This window comes from Pongo abelii, chromosome 5 (genome assembly GCF_028885655.2).
Source record: "Pongo abelii isolate AG06213 chromosome 5, NHGRI_mPonAbe1-v2.0_pri, whole genome shotgun sequence".
Lineage (NCBI taxonomy): Eukaryota > Metazoa > Chordata > Mammalia > Primates > Hominidae > Pongo > Pongo abelii.
In genome coordinates, this window is record NC_071990.2 from 155,947,674 (window position 1) to 155,974,683 (window position 27,010).

Consider the following 27,010-nt stretch of genomic DNA (forward strand, 5'->3'; position numbering starts at 1 on the left):
TAAGATCAGTAAAACGCAACTAGTACCTATTGGCAAATTATTTTTGCCCAAATATGTATATTATTTGAGTGGCTAAATTTTAGCTGAGAGCCAGGACTAAAGACAAAGAAGAGAATACGTGAATGTAGATGCTGGGTAAGATTTGGGAAATCTGGGGTCCAGGAGTCCCTAGCGAGCACTTGAGACAAACCAAGAACCAGGGGAATAGGGAGAAAAGGGTGTTGTTAACAGTCATTCCTAGAGTGCTCAGGCCTCCGATGAACAAGATGAAATTACATTAGTTCAAACAAGAAGAGCAGCCTTCGGATGAACAAATGAGAGGAAAGTCCCTGGAGGGCAGCGATGGGATCAGCCAAGGCAGAGAGGAAGTGATGCTCCTTCCATCGCTCCCAGCTGGGTACCAGTGAGTATCCTCCACCCATTCCTTGTGAGCACCCAGTGGGACTGGAGCCCTCCGGCTCCACCTTAGGGCTACTTCCAGGAAAAGCCCCAAAATGAGAGCTTTGTCTCAATTCTGCCCAAGACCAACCCTTGGTCTACACCACGTTCTTGTGCCTAGGATGGGATGAGAACAATACCTCAAGCAGAACGGGCACCCAACTCAAAGAAAGGCTTTTCTTTGTTTTTAAGTGGGGGAGGGAGCTTAGTTATTGAGTCATTGAGTCAACCCTGTTCTGACAGTAATTCTCTCAAAGCAAATTATTAACTGTTAAAACTGTTTTCCCTGACCAGAAACAGACTGCATATTATAGAAATAACAAATTCAGGGAGTTTCAGTTTCACTTAACATACATGAATTTGAAACCTAAATTGGTTTATATGAGACAATGAAAACAATCTTTGAGAACTTTATTGCATCTAAGATAGATTTTACTCCTCACAACAGGAAGTGGAACCCACGAACTAGTCCGTTTCAAAATGATCTTGCATGTGGTTTTTCACTAGGTAAGTAAAAAGAAAAAAAGCAAGCAACCAGTTGAGCATTTTATGAGATGGTTTTTCAATAGGCAAAATTATAACTTGTTATCATCATAAATATTCAGAGCCTAGTAAGATATTTTCTCATTCTATTTTCTTCCAGTTTGAATGTTATAGGTAAAACTAAAAAATTATTCTAAAAATCTGATTTTGCCCTAACTTAGTTCTAAAATTGAGGGGAAATTTTTCTTTGAAAATATGTATTTCTTTTTCATTGAAGAAGTGTATTTTTCTTTAACTTTTTAAAAGATGGTTCAAAAACTTCATTTGGCCACGAATCACTCAAAAACACATAGAAATATACAAAAGATCCAGTAGAAAATACACAAAGGAAACTCCTTTGATATTGAATGATGGGGCTAATGCCCAGGTTACAGGTAACTATTATATTGACTTATAATCCATATAGTAGTTGTTAAACCTTGCAGGCAAAATTTACCCCAAGATATATTAAAATTCACAGTAAGATGCTCTGTCATTACATCAGACTTCATAGTGATCCTAATCTTTAGCAAAAACTATACAGTGATATGCTGGTAAAATGGGCTCTCCGGTTGCAGGAGCCCTAACTGGTGGCTTTTGTCAGTTTCTGTGGTACAAACCCTCACATCATTGACAGTTTCAAACTACCAATATTTTAACAACCAAGCCACAAAAATTCCTGACTATTTTAGAGCCCTACCAAATCGGCACAGCACTGATAGAGCTGTTAGGGATGTTCCTCCAGAAACCCCTGACATCTCCACAAACGTTTTTTATCCTTCCCGGAAAAACTAGACTCAACTTTTTAAAGGAGATTCTAAAGCATCCAATTAATAGACATTTACCTGTGAAAACATGAAAAGCTTGCTTAATTTTTTCAGAAGACTAACTACCTTAAATAATACTTAATACATTAATTGAAATAATCTCTCATAGTAGTGAATAATGAAGACAGACAATAGACATTCTAATAATAATAATAATAGAAGTAGTAATAAAAACAATGACAGAGGTTGGGTGTGATGACTCATGCCTACGTCAGCGATTTGGGAGGCTGGGGTGGGAGGATGTCTTGAGCCCAGGAGTCCAAAACTGGCCTGGACAACATAGCAAGACCCCATCTCTTATTTTAAAAAACCACAATGACAGCTAAAAAATATGAATAAAGCTTAATAACCATATCATGCTCGCGTGTGCCAGGCACTGCTCTGAGTCTTTTCAAGATACTGGCATTGAACTCTCATAGCCACCTTTCTGGCTCAGGTGCTATTATTATATCCACTTTATATCCACTTTACAGAAGTGGAAATTAAAGCAAATGGAGCTTCAGAATTTTGCCCAAAGTCACCAAAGTAAATGGTAAAGTGCAAATAGGTATTTCAAGAATAAAACTGCATAGTAGACTGTTAGGATATTTGTTTGCATTGTTGGTGTTTTGTTAAGAAGTAGGGCAGGGAAACAAGGACTAGAGATTGTGGCGAAGATGGATGCCACGGCACTTTCCACCTAGAAGAGGAAAAGAAGAAATGAAAGGAGGACTGGGAAGAAGGGGAAGAAGGAAGGGAGAGGAGATAAGGAGCTGCAGGAAGGGTGCAAGAGAAGATGGAAGAAGGAGGAAGACAATGTAGAAAGTGGGGAAGAGCAAAGTTCCAGGGAAAATCGTGGAGTTTCTAGCTTAAACAATTGCAATAAATGACTTAGCACCATAGAGAACTCAGTTAGAAATGTGTATATTGTTTCAGCAGTAAAGATACTGAGTTTGACAAACATGTGAGACATCTAAGTGGAAATACTTAGTATACAGCAGTATATAAGGGATTAGATATTGGGAGGAAAATCTGGAATAAAGATATAAAATGGTGACTTGTCACTGTATAAAGAGTAGAAGTCTCATGTTTTGGTCAGATCACCCAGAGAATGTACAGAATGACAAACGCTCAACATCAGAATCCAAAGGAAAACCAACATGCCCCGGAAAAGCAATAGAAGCCCAGCAAGGGGACTGTGCCATTAACAGCCAAAGAAAAAGTAAAGAGAGGCAGGAGAGAAGGTTGTCATGGAGCAGATGGAGGAATACATGAGAAAGGTAGGTCCAAACCTTCCAATACTGTCAGTGTGAAAAAACAAAGGACGAGCTCCTCTTGGCCAGGCACGGTGGCTCTCACCTGTAATTCCAGCACTTTGGGAGGCCAGGTGGGCAGATCACGAGATCAGGAGTTCGAGAACAGCCTGGCCATCATGGTGAAACTCCGTCTCTACTAAAAATACAAAAATTAGCTGGGCGTGGTGGTGGGCACCTGTAATCCCAGCTATTTGGGAGACTGAGGCGGGAGAATTGCTTGAACCCCGGAGACGGAGGTTGCAGTAAGCCGAGATCATGCTATTGCACTCTAGCTGGGGTGACAGAGCAAGACTCCATCTCGAAAAAAAAAAAGAAAAGAAAAGAAAAAACGAAGGACGGATTCACTAGAGATTTGGCAAAACCAGTTTAACTATTGTGTGGGGCTACAAGACCAATCTGAGTGGGTTGAGAGATGAGTAGGAATTGAAGAAATAAAGACAGCATTGCAGACTACTCTTTCAAGAATCTTCACTGAAAAGAGGCATCATGATAGTAACAGGAAGGCACACTGCCAAAGGACAGAGATTGCCATAGACCTCCCTCAAAACCAAGCTTCTGTGCTTAAACCCTTTTATTGCAGTAAGATACAGATACACACTTAGAAAGCACTTCAACAATACACTATCAAAGGCTTCAATTATATTCATATTCTAACTCATTGATCATCCATTTCTTTCTGCCTTTTTTCTTTTTGAGATTATTTTTAAGAGAATTAAGTATACTGTTATCTCTCCATGTACTCCTTCCCTTTTTCATTTCCCTCTCATTATCCTCACATTACACTAACTTGAATGTGATGTTGATCATTTCCTTGCTTTTGTTGTTGTTGTTGTTGTTTTCTCCTTGTAGAGACAGGGTCTCGCTCTGTTTCCCAGGCTGGTCTCGAAATCATAGGCCCAAGAGATTTATCTTCCTCAGCCTCCCAAAGTGCTGGGATTACAGACACGAGCCACCACATCCGACCTCCTTTGCACTTTTACTATCTATAAATAATATTTTAACAAAACTAGAAGTAATAACATTAATGCAGACATTTAATTTTCACTATTATGTTTTTGTAATGTTTTCACGTTGATACATGTATCTCTAGTTCATTTTCAATGCTGCATAGTACTGCAGTGAAGAAAAATGCCACAATTTATCTCTACCTATTGATGCACATTTAAATTATTTACAGTGTTATGCTATCACAAAAATGTTGCAATTAACAATTTTGTATAACTTCCATTATGCATATATGTAGGTGTCTTTCTGGGCTACCTATGTGTCTGGAAGTGGAATTCCATGATCATAGGATATGTGCATCTTTAACTTTTTAGATATTCCCACATTTCTTCCAAAGTGTCCTACTTACAGACCCTCCTGCAATATATAAAATTTAGCTTTCTACAACCAGGAATATGTTTTAGTCTCCTATCTCAGAGTTTCAGAAATCTTTCCTACATCTCCTTCTACCTGTTTATTTTTTCTATTTCATTAATGTCTGCTCTTAACTTATTACCCTTATTTTTTTAAAAAAAATTTACTCTGTTATTCCTTTTCCAGCTCCTAGAGGTGATGTTTATCTTATTTATATTCTTTGCTTTTATTATAATAAAACATTCAGAGCTATACATTTCCTGGGAATTTTGCTTTACTTGTATCTGCTTGTTTTTCCATTCTAAATCATTTCTTTAGAATGAGACATTGGAATGTGTATTTATAGGTTTCTTAGCATATGGGACATTTTTACTACTTTTTTTAATTTCTAAATTCATTGCATTTTGTTCAGAACATATGATCTTTATGATACCAATTTCTTGAAATTATTAGCATTTATTTGTGACTTATTACATAATCAAATTTTGTAAACATTCTGTATTAGTCCGTTCTCACACTGCTATAAACATACTACCTGAGACTGGGTAATTTATAAACAAAAGAGGTTTAATTGACTCACAGTTCTGCATGGCTGAGGGGGCCTCAGAAAAGTTACAATCATGGTGGAAGGCAAAGGGGTAGAGAGACACGTCTTACATGGCAGCAGGAGAAAGAGAGAAGCAGGAAGCACCAGATACTAATCAAACAACCAGATCTCGTGAAAACTCACTCAATATCACGAGAACAGCATAGGGGAAACTGCTCCTATGATCCAATCACCTCCCACCAGGTCCCTCCCTCAGCATGCAGAGATTACAATTCGGATTACAATTCCAGATGGGGTTGGGACACAGTCAAATCATATCACATTCTATGTAAACCTAAATCAAAACTGCTAATTTTGTTTTCCAAATCTTTTATATCTCTCTTTAATTTTTGTTGCTGGAGTTACAACTTTGTTAGCATTTCCATCCTTTTATTTTCAAACTTTCTGTGTGGTTGGTTGGTTGGTTTTTGCCATTTCTTTTATAAGGACTATATGACTACATTTTGATTTTTTTAATATAACAAGATTATCTGTGCCTTTTCATAGGTGAGTTTAATCTACTTACGTTTAACAGCATTTTTATTTTGTGGTTTTGGTTTCATTCATTTCATTTATTTTTATTTTTCCCATTTTTCTTTCTCACATGCAATTTCTCTGATGTTTAATTTAGTATTTCTAAATTCACCATAAATATAACATAACTTAGCATATTGTAACTCCTGTTTCAATGACTACTCTCTTGTTATTGCAGCCTACATATTTATTTTTCCATTAAAATGTTAAGTGTATTATTATTCTTAATCATAAATTTATTATGATTAAGTTATTATTTCTCAATCAAAAATTACAAGTTTTCCTATTTCTGGGATCATGTTTGTTTCATTTATCATATAGCTTCCCATTGGATCCACTTTTCTGTTTAGGAGGGTGCCTCTTTGAATAGTGCCTTTTAATGAGGATCCATAGGTAGTAAATTCTCACTCTCTGTGTGTATTGTAATGCCTTTACTTTCACCTCAAAAACTGAATGATAATTGAGGTGGGTATAAAAGTATTTTCAGCCCTAGCACTTTGACTATTTTGATCATTGATCTTCTAACAACTATCACATTGATCGATTTCTGCTATCAGTCTATCATTCATTGTACTTGGTTTTTCTTTTCACTCTCTTAAGGCATTCTCATCATCCTTGATATACTGTAAATTTACTGCAATGTTTCTAGTTATGGACTTATCTTTATTTATACTGCTCAATCTTCTGAGTGAAGCTTTAATTGATGACTTGTATCTTTTCTCAAGCATGGAAAATTTTAAAAGGTCTTCAAATCATGTTTTTCTGCCATTTTCCTCATTCTCTTCTTTTGGGGGTACTGTTAGATTTATGTTAGAGATGAGTGATTTTTCTTTCATATCTTAGCTCTTTTTTAATCTCTTTATCTCTCTGTGCTACTTATGTCTTATATCAATTTTTCAAATCTGCTTCCAAGTTACTAATACTCTTTTTTGAAAGTGTCCAATGTTTATGCCATCTATTGAGCTATTACAAGGAAGGTATTTTCTTTTCTGATATTTCTAAATTTTTTAAAAACCAACTGATACTTTATTATTGGTGCCTGATTTTTCTTCAAAATTTTTTAAAAGTTTCTTTGAACCTCGTACTTAAACATTTTGTTGAGCTTTTAACTTTTTATTTAATTTAAAATGAAGCTACCTTCTAATTTTTTATTCTATATTCTATCTTTCTCAGCATTATTATTTGTAAATGTGTTCTGGGATTTGTCTTAGTCAGTTTGGACTGCTGTAACAGCGTACCATAGACTGAGTGGCTTAAACAACAAATATTTATCTCACAGTTCTGGAAGCTGGGAAATCCAACATCAAGATGTGGGCAGAGCTGGTGTCTGGTGAGGGTCCTCTTACTGATTTACACATGGCCATTTTCTTATTATATCCTCACATGGCCAGGGAGAAAATCATTTCTCTCTAGTCTCTTCTTATAAGGGCACAAATCTCATTCATCAGGGTGAAGCCCTCATGACCTAATTAACTCTCAAAGGTTCCACCTCCTAAAATCATTACATTGGGGATTAGGGGTTCTATGTATAAATTTGTGGGGATTGAATAGGAGGGACATAAATATCCAGGCTATGACAGAATTTAAATTTGCAGAATTGCAAGTGAAAAAGTTTTATGTCTCTTTCTCTGTCTTACTGTCTGTCTATATGGCATTCTCTCTCTCTGTCTCTGTCTCTCTGTCTCTCTCTCTCTCTCTGTGTGTGTGTGTGTGTGTGTCTCTCTCTCTCTCTCACACACACACACTCTCACTTTCTCTCTCTCTCTTCCCATCTGTGCTTATAGCTCTCTCTTTTGCGGTTTAGAAGTTACCTCTAGTTACTGCAAAACTAGTTATACAATAATATCCTAATTTAATCATAGAGAATCTTGCACAGATGGTCCCCAACTTATGATGGATAGTTTGACTTACAATGACTTTATGATAGTACAAAAGCAAAAGCAATATGCATTCAGTAGAAGTTGCACCTCAAATTTTGATATTTTCCTGGGCTAGTAATACATGGTATGATACCTTCACATGGGATTTTCAACACTTTGTTATAAAATAGGTTTGTGTTAGATGATTTTGCCCAGTCGTGGGCTAATTTAAGTGTTCTGAACATGTTTAAGGCAGGCTATGCTAAGCTATGATGTTCAGTAGATTAGGTGTATTAAGTGCATTTTCAACTTAAGATATTTTCAATTTGTTACAGATTTATCAGGACGTAACCCCATGGTAAGTCAAGAAACATCTGTATATCCTGTCACTGATCCAGTTGGTGACTAAATTTAGTTCCTGGTTTGGTGCCTGTGTCTGTATCTCCTTCCTCCCAAGGCCCACAACTAGCAAAATGTGTCATCTCAGGCAGTGATTTGGCAACTGTTTTCTCCATTTATCTTTAGCTCCTTTCACAAGTGAGGAAGCTCCATTGTCATCATGGAGTGAACCTAGCTAGCTCTCCCCACATTTAGTGGAACATTTTTTACACCCCCATCCCTTAACCTGCAGGCAGAGGCAAACTACTTCCTGCTTCCAGACCAGGTGCCCATCCAGCTCATGGCTTCAGTCATGCTGCACTGTTCATTTCTGATCCACAGAGATGCTTACCATGTTTCTGAGCCTAACTATCCATTTTTGGCTTTTTAGGTTTTTCTTTGTCTATCATTGCTATATGTTGGAAGATGAATGGAATGTCAAAACGTGTACCACCCTTGAATGGAAATCAGTTAATTCATTTACAAGATTCCGTCTGAAATCCACAAATAACAAACCAGTCTCTTCCCATACTGGCCTCAATATACCACCAAAACTTTTTGCTTTTTTGTTTTGGTTTTGGGTTTTGTTTGTTTGTTTGTTTCTTGAGACAGAGTCTTGCTTTTTCACCCAGGCTGGAGTACAGTGACAGGATCATGGCTCACTGCAACCTCAACCTCCCAGGCTCAAGCAATGCTCCCACCACAGCCTCCCAAGTAGCAATTGGGACTACAGGCACACACCAGGACATCTGGCTAATTTTTTTTTTTTTTTTTTTTTTGTAGAGATGGAGTCACGCCATGTGGCCCAGGCTGGTCTCAAACTCCTGGCCTCAAGTGATCCTCTCGCCTAGGTCTTCCAAAGTGCTGAGATTACAGATGTGAGCCACCATACCCAGATAACTTTTTTCTATTCTGCAGAAATATCAGACACTTTAACAGCTCCTTGCTTTTGAATACTGTATTTCCCTCTCCATTCTTCTCCTGGTTAATGCTTACTCATCCTCTCAGATCCAGGTCAAATGGCACCTCCACTATGAAGCCCTCTCTGACATTAGAAGGTGGTTAGTTCTAATACTAACTTCATATTCACCCAGTGTTATTTATTTGTAGCCCCTGTAATAAGCTATTTATGTTATCTCTGAAGATCTTCATGGTAGGTACTATTTTTATCCTCCTGTTCACAGATGAGGAACTTTAGCTTGGTGTGGTTAAGAAACTTCTCCACAGATCACGCACAGCTAGTAGCAAAGCCAAGAATGGGACCCAGCCAGTCAGACTCCTAAGCCTATTGTTTAATTATATGTTCTCCTGCTGTTCTGTCTTCTATGTTCTCACCATGTTTTGCTATGCCTCTGAAATCGATATTATAATCTGTTTATCTGTGTGGGATACCATGGTACACACACTGTGGTAACACTGCCTACCCAACAGTCCAACCCAGAGCCTGTGAGTAATCTCAGGTTTGCCCTTTCCCCTCTCCTACACATTTGCTCATGCACCACCCATGTCCAGGTTGCTTCTTAATATTTATCAAATCTCTCTTCCCTCTCTATCTCCACTATTGCTGCCTTAGTCAGATCTGTATCAGTTCTCTCTTAAACAATGACCAACCATCTCATTCCTGGACTCCCCGTCTACAGTCTAGATTCTCAAAACCCATTCAACACACCACTGAACAACTGCAACTCTGCTTAAAATGCACCAATGACTGGCCAAGACTTTAAGACAGAATTGATGTTCTTGAACATGCCATGTCCTCAAAATCTAGCACCTAGCCCAATGACTGACACAAAGTAAGCACTCAACAAAATATTTAACAAAAAGTTTTATGGTCTTATATCAATTTTTCCTTCATATGATGCCTTTAGTAAGCATGATACCTTCCTATGTGCCTGGCAGATAGTGGAACTTTGACAGATGTCTGCAAAGCCATCTACTGCTGGATTACTCAGAGCTGCAAAATACCTTGGCTAGTAAATAATATCAGCAAAGTTAAGCAACACAAAAGTTTCACCAATACCTTTCTCACTCCCAAAGAGGCACATCCATAGAGAAAACCCCATAGGATTGACTGACATTAAACTTGAATTCACAGGAAGAGTTGACTCTTGGTATTTTCTTGAAGGTAAAATGGACTTTTGCTGAACAAATCTCTAGTTCTACTAAAAGACTATTTCCTTAAAAAGCACAATACCTTTCTCCCCCATCCTCTTTCAACAAACCCTCCAAATACTGAGAATCTGGAACCAACGAAATATAAAACGCGGGCTGGGCATGGTGGCTCACGCCTGTAATCCCAGAACTTTGGGAGGCCAAGGCAGGAGGATCACCTGAGGTCAGGAGTTCAAGACTAGCCTGACCAACATGGAGAAACCCTGTCTCTACTAAAAATACAAAATTAGCTGGGCATGGTGGCACATGCCTGTAATCCCAGCACATGCCTGTAATCGGGAGGCTGAGGCAGGAAAATCACTTGAACCCGGGAGGCAGAGGTTGTGGTGAACCGAGATCGCTCCATTGCACTCCAGCCTGGGCAATAAGAGCGAAACTCTGTCTAAAAATAAATAAATAAATAAAATAAAAAATAAATTAAAAAAAGAAATATAGAATGCATGGGGCAGGGGTGGCATGAGGACAGAAGTTTTCTACTTACTGAGCCCCTCCCACCCCTACCAATAATCTATTCCCCAGAAAGCTCTCATGCCCTTCCCACCTAAGTCCTTGCCACAGGAAATATTTTCAAGTCTCCTGTGTTTGACCCATGTGAAGAGCAGCTTTGGCCCCTTATTTCAACATAGGGTTATGTTGATGTAGCCTGAAAGCAAACTGCAAAGTTTCAGCTTTTTTTAATTGACCGGAAATGTGAAGAATAAACTCCTCACTTCCACTCACTGCGGTTCACACGACGAGCGCGGAGATGGAGTGAGCGGTGAGACGTGCATGTTTCATGCGGGCAGAAATCGCGTCTAGGCTGTTGACTACACATAGTCACGTAAAGACTGATGCTTTGTGAGTGGCGAATGCAGAGCTGTCTTGTGAAGTAAACACAGCAAGTACCAGTTTGCTGTTAGACAGATCATCCCACAGGTGAGAGTCCAGGCAACAGCAAATAACTTAACCACAGTAGCAGACATAAACATGCATTCACATCCACTGACTGTTTCCTTGTCAGCCAGAAAACAGAGCAAAATATCCATGATTTATATACGTAACTTTCTGTTTCAGGGAAAACTTTTTAGGAGCTTTGGGTACAGGAACTATGTATAACAGTAAAAGACATTATCTGTCTCATTCCCGGTGAGCCCTGTGATCCTTAAATTAAGGCTGTTTTCCTTCTTTAGTTGAACAGTGTTACTAAAATCTATCTAAGACCAGAGAACATTTTTTTTTTTTTTGAGATGGAGTCTCACTCTATCCCCCAGGCTAGAGTGCAGTGGCGACATCTCAGCTCACTGCAACCTCCGCCTCCTGAGTTCAAGTGATTCTCCTGCCTCAGCCTCCTGAATAGCTGGAATTACAGGCACACACCACCACATCCAGCTAATTTTTGTATTTTTAGTAGAGATGGGGTTTCATCATGTTGGCCAGGATGGTCTCAATCTCCTGACCTCGTGATCCACCTGTCTCAGCCTCCCAAAGTGCTGGGATTACAGGCATGAGCCACCACGCCCGGCTGACCAGAGAACTTTATAATCAAGCCTTGAAGATTCATATATGCTAGTATTACTTATTTATTTATTTTAATGAGAAACTGATCATAAAAGAAAACCAAGCAATCATGATTTCGTGCATAACACTTGGTTATCACCGCAGTGTGATTCAAGGAAACTTTATCAATATCAAGGACTACATAAACCAATTCTTAGAGAAGTCTGGGGATAGTGCCAAATCTAGTAACTATACTGAAGATTTCCCAACACACAATGAGCCAGATTCTAAAGGCGTATGTGTGTGCATGTGTGTGTGTGTGCGCGTGTGTGTGTGTGCATGTGTGTGTGTGTGTGCGTGTGTGTGTGTGCATGTGTGTGTGTTGTGACAGGGTCTTGCTCTGTAGCCAAGACTGGAGTGCAGTGGACCACTGCAGTCTCGATCTCCTGGGCCCAAGCGATCTACCCACCTCAGCCTCCCAAGTAGCTGGGACTACAGACACGAGCCAATACGCCTGGCTATTTTTTGTAAAGATGGGGTCTCCGTATGTTGCCCACGGCTGGTCTCAAACTCCTGGCCTCAAGTGATCTTCCCACCTCAGCCTCCCAAAGTGCTGGGATTACAGGCATGAGCCACTTCTCCCGGCCTTGAAGTATGAAGTTTATCCAAAGGACAATGGGACATTGAACCAATGTAAGCAGGCAAGTGGCATGATCAGACTTCCATTTAAGAAAAATTCACTCTAGTTGTCGTGTGGCAATTGGATTGGAGGGACACAGGGCCAGAGGCAAAAGCCCAGGGGAAGAGGGCAAGAGCTGTGGCTGTGAAGATGGAGAAATATTTAAGAGACTGAACCGATAGAACTTGGTGGATTGATACTTTTGGATCTACATGAAATTTTAGCTTTGAAGATCTCATTGTTTCATTTAGAAGAGAGAAAAGAATACTATCAGGTAAACTCAGCTTAGCAAAACAGGACAATGCTGTTTGGTATACACATAATAAAATTTCAAATAACACTTAAAATTTAGTTGTGAATTCTGAGCAGTTTTCTTAGCACCACTTACCATACCAGCTTCAGTGAAAACTAGCAGGCTAGGATCAGCGAAAGGACCTTAAAGATATATTCCTTCCCTCATCCCCAACAAGATGGTATGCTCCTCATCTTTATACCCCAGCACCAAGCAGTTTGTTCAACCCATATAACTCAATAAGTGTTAGTTTAGTGGAAATGAAGTGTAATTCAAGATGTGATTAGGCCAAAGGTGTCAAACCTACTGAAACTACCTAGCATAAAAATAGGTCTCTTGTGCTACATTTTATTTAGAGAACAAATGACAGCAGAAAACTGAACTAATTTTCTGAATGGAAAGATAAAGTAGGGTAACCACTGAAAAGCTGCTGGAAGAAATGCTTAAAAGAAATGTTCAGCAGTGCCGCCCAGACACTGACGGCTGTGAGATTAAAATAACGGAAAAATAGACACACAAGGAGAGCTGGCTGATTGACTCTAGGAGTAGAGATGGCTCATGAAATGAGGAAGATCCATAAATAGCCAGAGTTCCCACTAATAAGAATAGAATTAATTTGTACACAAGACCAAGAGAAACAGATTACCTATTATAGTGGTAATGGCTCTAGGTCGGGAATTACATGGATGATATGTTAGTCCTTTGGTAATCACATCTGTGCTCCGATTCCAATACCCAGGGTTATACTTGTAGATGTAGAGACTTTAACTTGTCCAAAGCCAATTAAATCTCCAGTTCCTACCCTACCTGGTACAGTGCCTGATGCATGACAGAATCAGGATAGGTAAGGGTAGGTAATATTAAGTGAATGTTCCAATGAACAAATTAATTTAAAACACTTAAATGCTCTCTTATTACCTTGATTTCCAGTTCCTCTTAAACATTTAAGATGAACTTCCTCCAGTTGGAAGATTACATCCTTTCAGTGGAAAAGGTGGAGCAATATAAGAATTAAACATTGCATTACCTTTCCCAAGGATACAACAATCCTAATCCTTTCTTTTTTATGTCTTTGTTCCAAATAGCACATACACACATGCTTATAATCCTTTTTTTTTTTTTTTTGAGACAGAGTCTTGCTCTGTCACCAGGCTGGAGTGCAGTGATGCGATCTCAGCTCCCTGCAACCTCCACCTCCCAGGTTCAAGCAATTCCCCTGCCTCAGCCTCCTCAGTATCTGGGACTACAGGTATGCGCCACCATGCCCAGCTAATTTTTGTATTTTAGTAGAGACAGTGTTTCACCATGTTGGCCAAGATGGTCTCCATCCCCTGACCTCGTGATCCACCTGCCTCAGCCTCCCAAAGTGCTGAGATTACAGGCATGAGCCACCATGCCCAGCCATGCTTATAATCTTAAAATGGAATTTTTCCTATTTAAAAATTTTCATTTTTGTTACTCTGAACTTCAACTTCCTTACTCTATTTTTACAGATCTGCGATGCCCATTTGCATTAAATCTTGACCACAGGACTCCCTTTTAGCATCCTGTAAACAAGTCTTTATATCAACTCCTAGCCAAAGCCTCCTACCACAGCCACATTTATTCTCTTATTTGTTCCTCTTATTTATGTTCCTTGTAATTATTCACATTTCTATTATCAAAAAACACCCACCCAACCATGCCCATTGGATCACACCTTCCTTTTCTCCAAGCTTTAGGTGGCAAATATCCTACAATGCATGACTTCTTTTTTTTAAAAGAAACACCTTATCCTTTGTTGGTCACTCCCCATTCATGATTCAGGCCTGTGTGTGCTGGTGAGGCCGTCCTCCCAGTTGAGCTAATTTTTATATCTGGTGTGAGGTAAAGGTCCAGCATCATTATTTTATTTTTTTTTTTTAATTGAGATGGAGTAACCCTCTGTTGCCCAGGCTGCGGTGCAGTGGCGGATCTCAGCTCACCGCAACCTCTACCTCCCAGATTCAAGCGATCCTTTCGCCTCAGCCTCCCGAGTAGCTGGGACTACAGGTGCGCGCCACCATGCCCGGCTAATTTTTGTATTTTTAGTAGAGACAGAGTTTCACCATGTTGGCCAAGCTGGTCTCAATCTCCTGACCTCAAGTGATCCACCCACCTTGGCATCCCAAAGTGCTGGGATTACAGGCGTGAACTACCGCACTCGGCCAATACATAACTTTTTATAATTTGTGTTTTCATTTTTAATTTTTGCAGTCTGGTATTTCAAAGTTTCCTGCATTTTTTTCATATGTAGTAAGTTTTCTCCTTAATTAGAATTAGCACCAGAATTAAGGTGTTTTCATTGCGTTTTCAATTTCTGGGATATGACATTGTTAGCAAGTCAAGCAAAGGATGTTTTAGCCGCCCTGTATTTTACTAAGGTGTCCCTTTCAGGAGCTGTCTAGTTAACTCAGTTTCTTCATCCCTGTTACCACAAACTCCCTTGACATCCATTTTCTAATTTGCATCAAGAAACCACAGTCCACATTCCAGATTTGGCAGAAAGTCTATCCTCCCAACACACCACTTCTGATTCTGCTTTTAGCTCTGCTCCTAAAACTCTGTCCTATACATCCATCATTGAGGTCATTAGATTTGCCAAAAGAAGCACACCGTACAATCCCACAACACTCCCCACAGTCCCTTCTATTAGAAATGCCGTGTTACTGACATCAACTTCCTAATTTTTCCCTGCATAAGTTTCGTTGTCTAATAGAGGTTATATACTTGCTCAATTCACTTACCTATCTTAGGCAAACATATGACCATAAAACTGTTTTAAAAGATACCCATGATTTCGGTGAAATTATTATTATTTTTTTAAGGCGGAGTCTCACTCTGTCCCCCAGGCTGGAGTACAGTGGCGCGATCTTGGCTCACTGCAACCTCCACTTCCCAGGTTCAAGTGATTCTCCTCCTTCAGCCACCTCAGTAGCTGGGATTACAGGCGCACGCCACCATATCCAGCTAATTTTTGTATTTTTAGTACAGACAGAGTTTCACCATGTTGGCCAGGCTGGTCTCAAACTCCTAACCTTGTGATCTGCCTGCCTCGGCCTCCCAAAGTGCTGGGATTACAAGTGTGAGCCACCGTGCCCAGCCCAATTTCAGTGAAATTATTAACAGAATTTTTCCTACAGAGATTGCATGAGAGGTTCCACTAGTACCATAGCTAGCATCTTCTTAAAATATAATTTATGTACAGTATATTAAAATCATGGTGTGCAGCTTAAACTTTAAAAGTAAAAATCTAGAGGTCTTAAATGCTTGATGACCATAAGACCGTTTAAATCTAGCAACAGGGTCTTTGGTTCTACTGTGGCTAATGACATTGAGGACAATAAATTGCTAGCCAAACTTGAAATCAACCTACTATTTTACTCATTCATCAAACTGACAATATCTAAAGCCTGGGGTATTCCAAAGGATACTTACAAGAGCACTGCCATCAATAGCCATGTATGATGTCATCTTAGTAGAAACAAAAGCTAGAAGAGAAAAAATGTTTTCAGTTAAATGTGAGATTAAAGTGTTCATAAAAACATATATCTCTTTGAGTGGGGAAAGAAAATATTTCTATTGTGATTAATCAATTTTACAATAAAAGTAATTCATTAAATAGCCTTTCGGCCAGGCATGGTGGCTCATGCCTCTAGTCCCAGAGCTTTGGGAGGCCAAGGCAGGAGGATTGCTTGAGGCCAGTAGTTCAAGACCAGCCTGAACAACATAGTGAGACCCTGTCCCTAAAAGAAAAAAAACATAGCCAGTTGTAGTGGCACACACCTGTAGTCCCACCTGCTCAGGAGGCTGAAGTGGGAGGATTGCTTGAGCCCAGGAATTCAAGGTTACAGTGAGCTATAATGGCACCACTGCACTCCAGCCTAAGTGACAGAACAAGATCCTGTCTCTTAAAAAAATTTTTTTAATGAATAAATAAATAGCTTTTTATTTCAGAACTCAATAAGCCAACTGTTTAAAGTTGAGTTCATAAGATAAGCCAGAATTTCATTTATACATTTGTCAATATTCTTTTCAAGTACTCAGCAAGATATGTATATGATTTACACACTTAATATTGCCATATATATATATACACACACACAAACACACACACACATTTTGAGAAGTGGAAATGTTTTCCTCTTTATGATAAACAATGCAACTAAGATGTGAAAATGTGGCCCATCACTATTATCCAACTTTGAAAACATAGCTAACTCCCCTGCCTCTGAAGTCCCAAACTTTAATACCAAGATGGGCTCCTTTTGATGTTTGCACTTTGTAGTGGGTTGCCTGAGAAACAAGATATTCTGTGGTTTCAAGAAAAGCAAATGAAAACAAAAGGAAAAAAATCCTCATGTTTTCAACATTGACAAGCAAGAAACTTGTTAAAGATCCACAAGCCACTGAAACTCTCCCCAAAGCAGACAGCTTTTCAACTTCTTCCCAGTGACACCACAAGTACACATTCATGACCTGTTTGTTTCTTACACCAGTGGAGGTCCCCAAATTCTGAGTAATGGAAACTCCTTTTAAATATCAAAAATGCTATGTTTATATTACATAGATATTAATAAGACATTTATTGGTAAAATGTGAAAGAGAGAAACCACAATAAAAAAACTGATAAATTTACTTAATTTTAACTTATTTCTTAAAAAAACATTAAAACCTAAATTAAAAAAATCAAGTCACAAGCTGATAAAAATATCTGAAATATACATTTAATACATAAGAACCATAAAATAGAGTTCTTACATGTCACAAAGAAGATAATAAGCAAACTAAATAGAAGAACAAATAAAGGAAAATAGAAAAAAATAAAATACAAATAACTAATGCCTAATCTCATTAGTAATAAAATAAACGCAAAATAAAATACCGTGATTCCATTTCTAATCTTCAAGATTGGAAAAAAAATTAAGTGATAGAAGTCAATTTGGGTGGAGGTGGAGGTGTGTTGAAAAGAATACTCTCGGCCGGGCGCGGCGGCTCACGCCTGTAATCCCAGCACTGTGGGAGGCAGAGGCGGGCAGATCACGAGGTCAGGAGATCGAGACCATCCTGGCTAACATGGTGAAACCCCGTCTCTACTAAAAATACAAAAAATTAGCCAGGCATAGTGGCGGGCGCCTGTAGTCCCAGCTACTCAGGAGGCTGAGGCAGGAGAATGGCGTGAACCCGGGAGGCGGAGCTTGCAGTGAGCAGAGATTGCACCACTGCACTCCAGCCTGGGCGACAGAGCGAGACTCCGTCTCAAAAAAAAAAGAAAAGAATACTGTCACATGTTGGGATATCAAAATGTTACATGATCTTGGGTTGTCGCTCTTCTGGCCAGAAACTTCTGTAGCTAGTGGCACCTTTGCCCAAGTTCTTGTCCTGCATCTGGGAATAATGAGCTACACAGAGAAGTAGAGGAGAGCAAAATGAAGAGGAGCTTTATTGAGTGTTAGAACAGCTCAGAGAAGACCCATAGTGGGTCATTCCTCTCCATAGGCAGGTCGTCCCATGGAGTGTTCAGCTTTCAACGGAGAGGAGGCCCTGGAGAGGGCAGCTCCTCTCTGCAGGCAGGTTGGCTGGAAGTCTGCAGCAGCTCTTGGCAGAGAGGAGGCCCTGGAGTGGGTTGCTCCCGTCTGCAGCTGGTAGTCCCAATGTCCCTGCAGGTCCTGAAGCTCTCAGCAGAGAGGGTAGCTCCTCCCTGCAACTGGTTGTCGGGATGTCTGCTCAGCTCTGGCTGATCTTGGGGCTTTTATGGCCTCAGAGGTGTGGAAATGCACACAGATCGGTCCATGGGTGGCCATGGGAGGGACCAGAAAAGGCACCACAAGTTCCCACTCCAGTTGGTGGGACTGGCAGCCCGGCCCCCAGTCTTCAGGCCCTCCCTGGCCTGAAGGTGGGGCCTCACCAGGGACCTGCCCCCTTCTGCCCTGGAATCTGTCTGCCTCCTGCTGCTGTTCATGGTGCCTGGGCTTGTGGGGACTTTGCTCCCATCAGAGCAGGCACCAACAGCAGGGAGAAGCCAGGCAGCAGGAGCAGGCACTTCTGGGCCTGCAAGGACAGCAGGGGCCTTCCCAGGCCCCTAAGAGTGCAGTGATGCCTGAGTCTGGGGGTGGGGTATGTCCTGTCTGCTCTTTGGAGCAGGGTCTGCAGCTACAGCCTGCTCAGCTGTGGTTTGGGTAGCTGCAGCAGCAACCAGGGAGCTCCATTTAAACTCAGAATCTTTCTTTTGTATCCATTTTACCTGCTTAATTCCTAACTATCCCTTAAGTCCTCTCTGTCCACACCCATTGCCATCATCCTAGTCCAAGCCATCAGCACCTCCCTCTTGGACCACTGCAAGAACATCCTAACTGATGTCCCAGCTTTCTCTCTGGCCCAGTGATTTTTTTTCAATGCACATCTGACTATTCACCTCTTTCCTTAAATCCCTACAATGGTCATTGGTCTTTAAATAAAGATCAAAATTGTGAAAACTTCCTACAAGTGAGGCTTTGCACCATCTGACCACTACCTCATCTCCAGCCCTTCCTTGGGTTGTTTCCATATCTGTTTCTATCTCCCTTACTCATTGTCTTTTTTTTTTTTAAGTCCTCAAACACATTTATTTCCATTTCAGAGCCTTGGTGCATGCTTTTTCTCAACAGTCCCCACCTAGGATGGCTTATACCATCTAATTTTTCAACTCTCTGACAGAAGGTCACTCCATCAAGAAAACCTTCCCTGATCCTTGGGAGAGATCGATCCCCTTTTATAGCCTCTCACATCACCTTTTTTTTAATTCATAGAAGTTTTCATTGTTGTAGTGAATGATTAATTTTGCAATTGGTCCTTTAACATCTGACTCTCCATTATAATATAAGCTACCTGAAGGCAGCCACTGTGTCTGGCCTTGTTCACTTATTTGCTGCTGTGTCCTCAGTCTCTGTAGGCAAGGTGGTTCAATATATATTTGTTGAGTAAATGAATTAAATATACAAGCAATAAAACCACTCACTATACATGAGTTTCCAGAAAGGAAATCTATGGATTCCAAATTTTTGTTTTGTAAAATATTGGCATCATGAATATCCCATTAGAAAGCTCCTTCCCAATCTGCAGGATATGGAAATGAGATGGTGTTGATGTCATACCTCCTTCGGTCAAAGAGCAAAAGGGTAGAAATAATATGCAGTCACTGGCATGGGTGGTGGAGGTGGGATGAGAGACAGCTAGGGATGGATGTACCTTTGTGGAGTCTGTGTATGAGTGTTTCATTAATAATCTTGGAGTTTCAGTGCTTTGTTTCTTTTTTTTTTCTTTTCTTTTCTTTTTTTTTTTTAATTTTAAATTTAAAAAAAAATAGAGACAGGGTCTTGCTCTATAGCCCAGGCTGGTCTCAAACTCCTGGTTTTAAACAATCCTCTTGCCTCGGCATCCTAAAGCATTGCGATTACATGAGTGAGCAACCATGCCTGGCCAGTACTTTGTTTCTTGAAGTAGTTGAAACATATGAAACCTAAATTCCACTAAAATGATTCAAAAATAATTTTGGGCAGAAGAACCACCAAAATAAGCTAAGCTCAACTCTTGTTTCTCCTCTTCCAGTCAAAGCCCATGGCCATAATCAAGAAGAATTAGGAAAATAAATGAGGGCTATGGAGACTCATGTACGTACTTTTGATTGTTTGGACAATGAGAACTGGTTCAGCTAACCAGGTTAACCAGGACACATGGTGTCCATATGTTGATAAGCTAAACAGGTAGCTCCAAGGTTTTGATGAAAAAATATATATAAAGTACACAATAAAAGCAGCTTGTGAAAAAAATAATCCTGGCAAAGGTGTTTTGAGAGTAATAACTTTTCAGTATTCACAGTCCTTTCTGAGAATATCAGTTTAAGCAAAGTGCCTATACATAAGAATTGAAGGAAGAAATAATGACTATTTGATATGTCTTGAGAATGAATTTTTGAATTACCACAAATTTAAAAATAGATAAGACCCTAATGACAGGGTAACAAAACACTTTTGTATATCAAGAGGTTTCCAGTTCTTTGCTTTCAACAAAATTAAGGAAAAACCTATTTGAGTTGTCTATGGATTATGAAAGTAATTGTTGTGATAAATCACCATGTGATATTTGACATATCCTTGAAAGGAGTTCAAAAAGTGCTCAATTCCTACATATTTACTTACGTGAAAAATATTTCTGCTTACATACATAAAAACCAATAATAGGATTAGAATTAGTTCTCAACTGTCTCATTGTAGTAATAAATAATGTTCATTCATGTGTATGTTACATAATTAGGGGGTAATGTCTTATCTATCTCATTAAGTACTGCATATTCAATAAAAATATTTATCTGTTTTATTCAATTATTATCAGTCAAAATGTGTAGTATATCATATTAATGCTTGTTAAATTATGTACCAATAATAATTGTAATAATAACTCTGAATAAAATTTTTTGGCTTAAATAATTATGTCACCAAAAAATTTTTAAATTAATTTCAATTTAAATACGTATTCTTGGCCAGGTATGGTGGCTCACGCCTCTAATCCCAGCACTTCGGGAGGCCAAGGTGGGCAAATAGCTTGAGATCATGAGTTCAAGACCAGCCTGGCCAACATGGTGAAATCCCATCTCTACAAAAAATACAAAAATTATCCAGGTGTGGTGGTGCACACTTGTGGTCCCAGCTACTAGGGAGGCTGAGGTGGGAGGATGGCTTGAGCCCAGGAGACTGAGGTTGCAGTGAGCCGAGATTGTGCCACTGCACTCCAGCCTAGGTGACAGAGCCAGACTTTGTTCCAAAAAAAAAAAAAAAAAAAAAAAAGACTATTCTTTTAGCTTAAATGTATGATAGAATTATCAATAAAATATTTTCAGGTGTAAAAATATATAATAGGACTTGGCACAGTGGCTCACCCACTTATAATCCCTATAATCCCAGCACTTTGGGATGCTGAGGTAGGAGGATCACTTGAGGTCAGGAGTTCAAGAGCAGTCTGGGCAACATAGCAAGACCCCATCTCTACAAAAAAAAAAAAAAAAGAAAAATCAGCCCGGTATGGTGGCAGGCATATGCAGTTGGGCGACTGAGGCAGGAGTATCCCTCCCACCCAGGAGGTCAAGGTTGCTATGATAGTGCCACTGCACTCCAGCCTGGATGACAGAGTGGGATCCTGTCTCTTAAAGAAAAAAAAAATCATATAACAGAATAAAAATCCATATGATAGTGGAATGAAAATATGAGTTTCAGGAGAAAAGAAAACAATGTAAAATGTACAAGTCCTAAAGATTGCTTTTAGAAAAAATTATAGGACATACCAACTCTTTATGATATCTATATTATATAGGTTACTTTTATACAGAAGTATAACTTTTTTTACCATCACTATTTACAATATGCCAGAAACCACATCTTTTCAACTACATGTATGACAAAAACTTTAGGTGACAATTTGAAGTATAAGGGGGTACATGAGGCTCTTAAGTTCTTTTATGGGTACACAACCAAAAATATATGCTTAAAACTCGGCTGGGTTCAGTGGCTCACATCTGTAATCCCAACAGTTTGGATGACCAAGATGGAAGGATCACTTGAGACCAGGAGTATGAGATCAGCCTGGGCAACATAGCAAAACCCTCATTTTTACAAAAATAAAATAAAAATTAGCAGGGTATGGTGATGTGCACCTGTAGCCCCAGCTACTCAGGAGGCTAAGGTGGGAGGATTGCTTGAGCCCAGCAGTTCAAGTCTGCAATGAGCTTTGATTGTGCGATTGCACTCCATCCTGAACAACAGAGTGAGACTCTGTCTCTAAAAGAAAACCACTGCACTAAAGTATGTAGATTAGAGTCAAGTAGGTTTAAGTTCAAATCCCAACTCTGCCACTTGTTAAATGAGAAAACTTATGGAAATTGCTTAATGCTCTGTCTAGCAAATGCCTCCTCTTTGAATAATAATAACCAACTCATAAGGTGTTTGTGAGAATTAAATGAGATATCATATGGGAAGCACACAGGGCACAGTGCATGCTTAGTAAGTGGTAGCAATTACCTAGAATGGGAGCCATTACCTAGAAATAGCTTCATTATACAAAACTATTCTTCCTAATGGAATTGGTATACAACTAAAGGGACTGAACAAGTGTGATAACAGGCTTCATCAAATAAAATAGCTTTCACACTTCAAGGTTGGTTAAACTCTCTAGCCAACTAACCAACGACATTTTTGGTGCCTTGTTTCAGAGTTTAAGGGAATAGTTATCTCAGTCATATTTACAACAGTTATCTTCTTTAAAGAACAATTTCTTAACATACTACAACATGAAACATAGCCAAACCAATGAAATCATTAATTGTTTAAGTTTGTTAAATGAAATAAAATGCATTCCTGATAAACTCTGTAACTGAAAACTAGAAAATATGTTTTGTTAGCAAATGAGTAATAAAGTCAATTTCAAAGAAGAGATTTTCCTTCACATATATTAATAAAGAATCATTCCATTTTGTTTTAATCACAAATTGCATGCTTCTTAAACCAAGTGTGTTTCAGCAATTTTAGAAATTGTTTAGTAAGTTATTTAAGATAGAAATATGGACTCTCATCCTATACTATTTTAAACCCAGAAAATAAACCAAGAATATCAATCCCCAACAAACACACTATTTATACAGAAGGCTAGCATAATCAGTATTTTTTTAAGAATCAAGAAAAAAATTCCACTAAGGGGAATTATTCATTCAACTGATGCAAAGGTAACTGTCCTGGTTATTCCCTAATAGACATTATCATCTTTGGAATGATGCAGTAAAATAAGTACCATGCCTAATGTTTTACACATTTTTAAAAGGAAGATAATATATTGTGATTTAGAGACGATTTTCCAGTTGAAATAACATCGGAGCTAGGTTGATTCTCTTTCTCACGGAGCCTTAAGTGAAAACAAAACAGGTCTGAACTAAAATTTTTAAAACCCACAGATTAATTTATCCTTTAAAATTATAATGCTAGCATTCAACAAGACATTATCACAGCAGCAAGTGGATTTATACAAAGTCCGCAAACACAGGCAAACAATGTGCATTATTCTTAATCCAGAAGCCAGAGCTAAGAGGAAACAAAAAATGTTTGTTATCCTCGTGGCAGAAGTCTTGATCATCGACAAGCAGGTAATCCATGTGGCAGCAAACGTCCACACTCTACTGGAGACAAGCACTGTTTATAAGCGAGCATGTTCTGTTAAATGACAGTCCATCACAGCAATGCCATGGAAAACAGAAGAGAACATTCATCTTTGCTCACATATAAAAGCAAAGGACATGAGATAATCCATTCGTTTTGCCAATTAGTAGGAGATTTCACTTGTCAAGGCAAAGCAGGAGAGAAGGAAGCAAACGCAAGATGACTTCCCTACCAGTCTGTGTACAGTGATATATGGGGCAGGGGCGGTTTGGGGTTGTGACTTTGTTCAGGAACTTTATGAAGAAGAAAATAGCTTCATCCAAATTATTTTAAGCTTTTTTCTTTTTCTTTGTCTTTTTTTTTTTTTTTTCAGGCAGAGTCTCCGTCTGTCTCCCAGGCTGGAGGGCAGTGGCGCGATCTCGGCTCGCTGCAAGCTGCGCCTCCCGGGTTCACGCCATTCTCCTGCCTCAGCCTCCCGAGTAGCTGGGACTACAGGCGCCCACCACCACACCAGGCTAATTTTTTGTATTTTTAGTAGAGACGGGGTTTCACCATGTTAGCCAGGATGGTCTCGATTTCCTGACCTCGTGATTCGCCGGCCTCAGCCTCCCAAAGTGCGGGGATTACAGGCATGAGCCACCGTGCCTGGCCGCTTTTTTCTTTTTAACTTAAGCTCAAAGTGTCATTCTGATTCCAATCCATTTTCTACTTGCTGTACAATATTCTTATTGTTTCTCTTTCATTTATCTTCCCTTTTTTATTGTTGTCTTTTCCACTCATTTCGTTGCATTTCTTTTCTGCCTCTCCACTTTGATGATGAATTGACAGATGGTTTTAAGAACCACAGCTTTTTTCAAACAGAGAAACTATGATGCTTAAAATTACTTTATTTTTGACACCATAAAAATACTGCAATCCATCATCTGTGGAGACTGGCAGGCCTCTTCCCTGCTTTCCCTTCACAAATTCCCACATAAGCTGTCAGCCCTGACAATCAGGGCTCAGACACACAAAATCCACAAAGCTAAGGGAGATAAAAGACTTTCTTTCAGCCAATAATGTCAATCTTTCCTCCCAGTGGACCATTTTACCATAGTAACAAACAGGTGGAAAACTGCAAGAGATCTCAAACGATTTGCCTCTTTTACATTCTGGAAGGGCCTACCAAATGCCAATGGCTATTGGCCATGCCCCTCTTGGAGGTACAAAGCTCCCATGAGTTGCTGAACTACAAGGGTCTCTTGTCCTTCTGTGGGCTTCCTGAACCTGAAACTTCTAAAATGTGGTCTGCACCTGCAGGGGCCACTAGGCTGGGGCAAGCAGAGACCTGCCGTGGGCCACACCCTGGCCAATCCTCCTCAGAGCACCCAGAGCCCAGCCCTGGCCCACATGCACCCTGTGTTGGTTGTGCCCAATCAAGGTTCCACTCACCAGAACATGGGGTAGACCAGAGGCCCTGAAAAGCACTGGAACTTGTTTCTACAGAGTTGGGTTTGTTCTGTGGTTGTCTTAAGTTCCATGACACCTGCCTGGAGAGTAGTTGTTGTCACTGGTTCTCCAAAACAGGGATAGATGTTCAATGATTCCAATTATTTATATAGGCAGGGGTCCTGCAACGCATATTTTCACCTACCCCTCAAAGACACATAAACACACACACCCTAGTGGCAGCTCTTGTTCAGTTTTACCAATGCAGATAAAACACACCATCACACCTGCCTCTCCTGCGCCAGCTCCAGATCCAAGGAACTTCTAGGAGCCAGTCACTCCAGCTCCAGATCCAAGGAACTTCTAGGAGCCAGTCACTCTAAGATCCAAGCTAGCTGTATGCTGAAGCGTGATTCTAAGGGATTGTGACTGAAATTCCAGGAGGCACCTCAAAAGTTTGTACTGTCCTCAAGCTGCTACATCATATGAGAAAAAGGGCACCAGCTCCCTAATGAGGACACAGGAAGCATTGGTAGCTCCTAGACAAGGTATCAATTATGAGGCCCACTGCAATCTACTACAGTCTGTTCCATGAGCACAGCCTGGTTCCTTCCAGGTCCCTACTAGGGTATCCCCCAAATAACACCCCCAATTCCTGGTTTGCTTCATTCCAGTCAGTGGGGCAAGAGCTGATACAGTGCTCTAGGATGAGCCAGATAGGAATAGCAAGTGATGGCCCTTACCTTTCTGCAATTTGCATCTCTCTGTTTCTCCACGTGAATAATACTTACATTTTCTGTCTGCAGAAGATGAAATGTTTTTCTACTTGGTGAAATTCAGACAGTGTACATGGCTCTGAGGCAGCCAGTCACTTTATTTCTGCTTTGCCAAACATTATTCCATTCAATGCCCTTTACACCAAAGTGAGCAGCTATACCCCATACAGCAGGGAACTCTGCAACTGGACATTCACTGGCTAGAAGGCAGCCAAGAAAAAAAAAAAATGATTATAAAAGCTGTCAGCCGCTTGCACCCATTGCTCTAGAGTTGGAGCCAAATCCTCTTTTGTCGGGCTAGATTTTCCCTTAAGAAATATCATTTTAGGGGCCGGGCACGGTGACTCATGCCTGTAATCCTAGCACTTTGGGAGGCCGAGGCGGGTGGATCACTTGAGGTCACGATTTCGAGACCAGCCTGACCAACATGGTGAAACCCCGTCTCTACTAAAAATACCAAAAAAAATTAGCTGGGCGTGGCAGGTGCCTGTAATCCTAGCTACCCGGGAGGCTGAGGCAGGAGAATCACTTGAACCTGGGAGGCGGAGGTTGCAGTGAGCCGAGATTGTGCCATTGCACTCCAGCCTGGGCAACAGAGAGAGATTCCATCTCAGAAGAAAAGAAAGAAAGAGAGAAAGAGAGACAGAGAGAGAAAAGGAAAGAAAGAGAAAAGGAGGGAGGGAGGGAGGGAAGGAGGAAGGAAGGCAGGAAGGAAGGAAGGAAAAAAGAAAAGAAAGAGGGAGGGAAGGAGGGAGGGAAGGAGGAAAGAAAAGAAAAGAAAAGATCATTTTAGGGGCCTTGTAATTTTGCAAAGGTCGTGCTCAAGGGTTACTAGACAAGAGAGACCATAAGGAGATAAACTACTATATATAATCATGGTAAGGGCTGCTTTATCCAGAATAGGGTGACTTCTCTTGGAGGCTCTTATAATGATATTTGGCAGAACTATTGCAAACTGTTTTCAGTCTTCACAGCAACGCTGTAAAGTAACTTATACTTTTACACGTGAAGAAACTAATATACAGAGTGGGTAGACTAACTAGTTTACATAGCTAGCAAGTTAAAGCCAAATTTGAATTCAGATTTTCAAACTCCAGGTCCAGGGCCCTGTGGTCATCAGCAGTGCTGTCTCAGAATAATCTTTGCCTTTTCAAATTCTCCTTAGAAGCAGGCTTTTTTTTTCTTTTTGCAAAC

At 40.0% G+C, this 27,010-nt stretch overlaps 1 protein-coding gene across 2 annotated transcripts in view; it reads right to left on the minus strand.

The window, feature by feature from the left end:
* IPCEF1 (interaction protein for cytohesin exchange factors 1) overlaps window positions 1–27,010 on the minus strand; it is a 209,206-nt gene that overhangs the window by 95,004 nt on the left and 87,192 nt on the right. For both annotated transcript variants that reach the window (XM_024248653.3, XM_024248652.3), the window contains exon 3: window positions 15,874–15,926. In XM_024248653.3, the coding sequence (XP_024104421.3) occupies window positions 15,874–15,909 (36 nt within the window). In that variant the 5' untranslated portion in view covers window positions 15,910–15,926. The remainder of the gene's footprint in view (window positions 1–15,873; window positions 15,927–27,010) is intronic.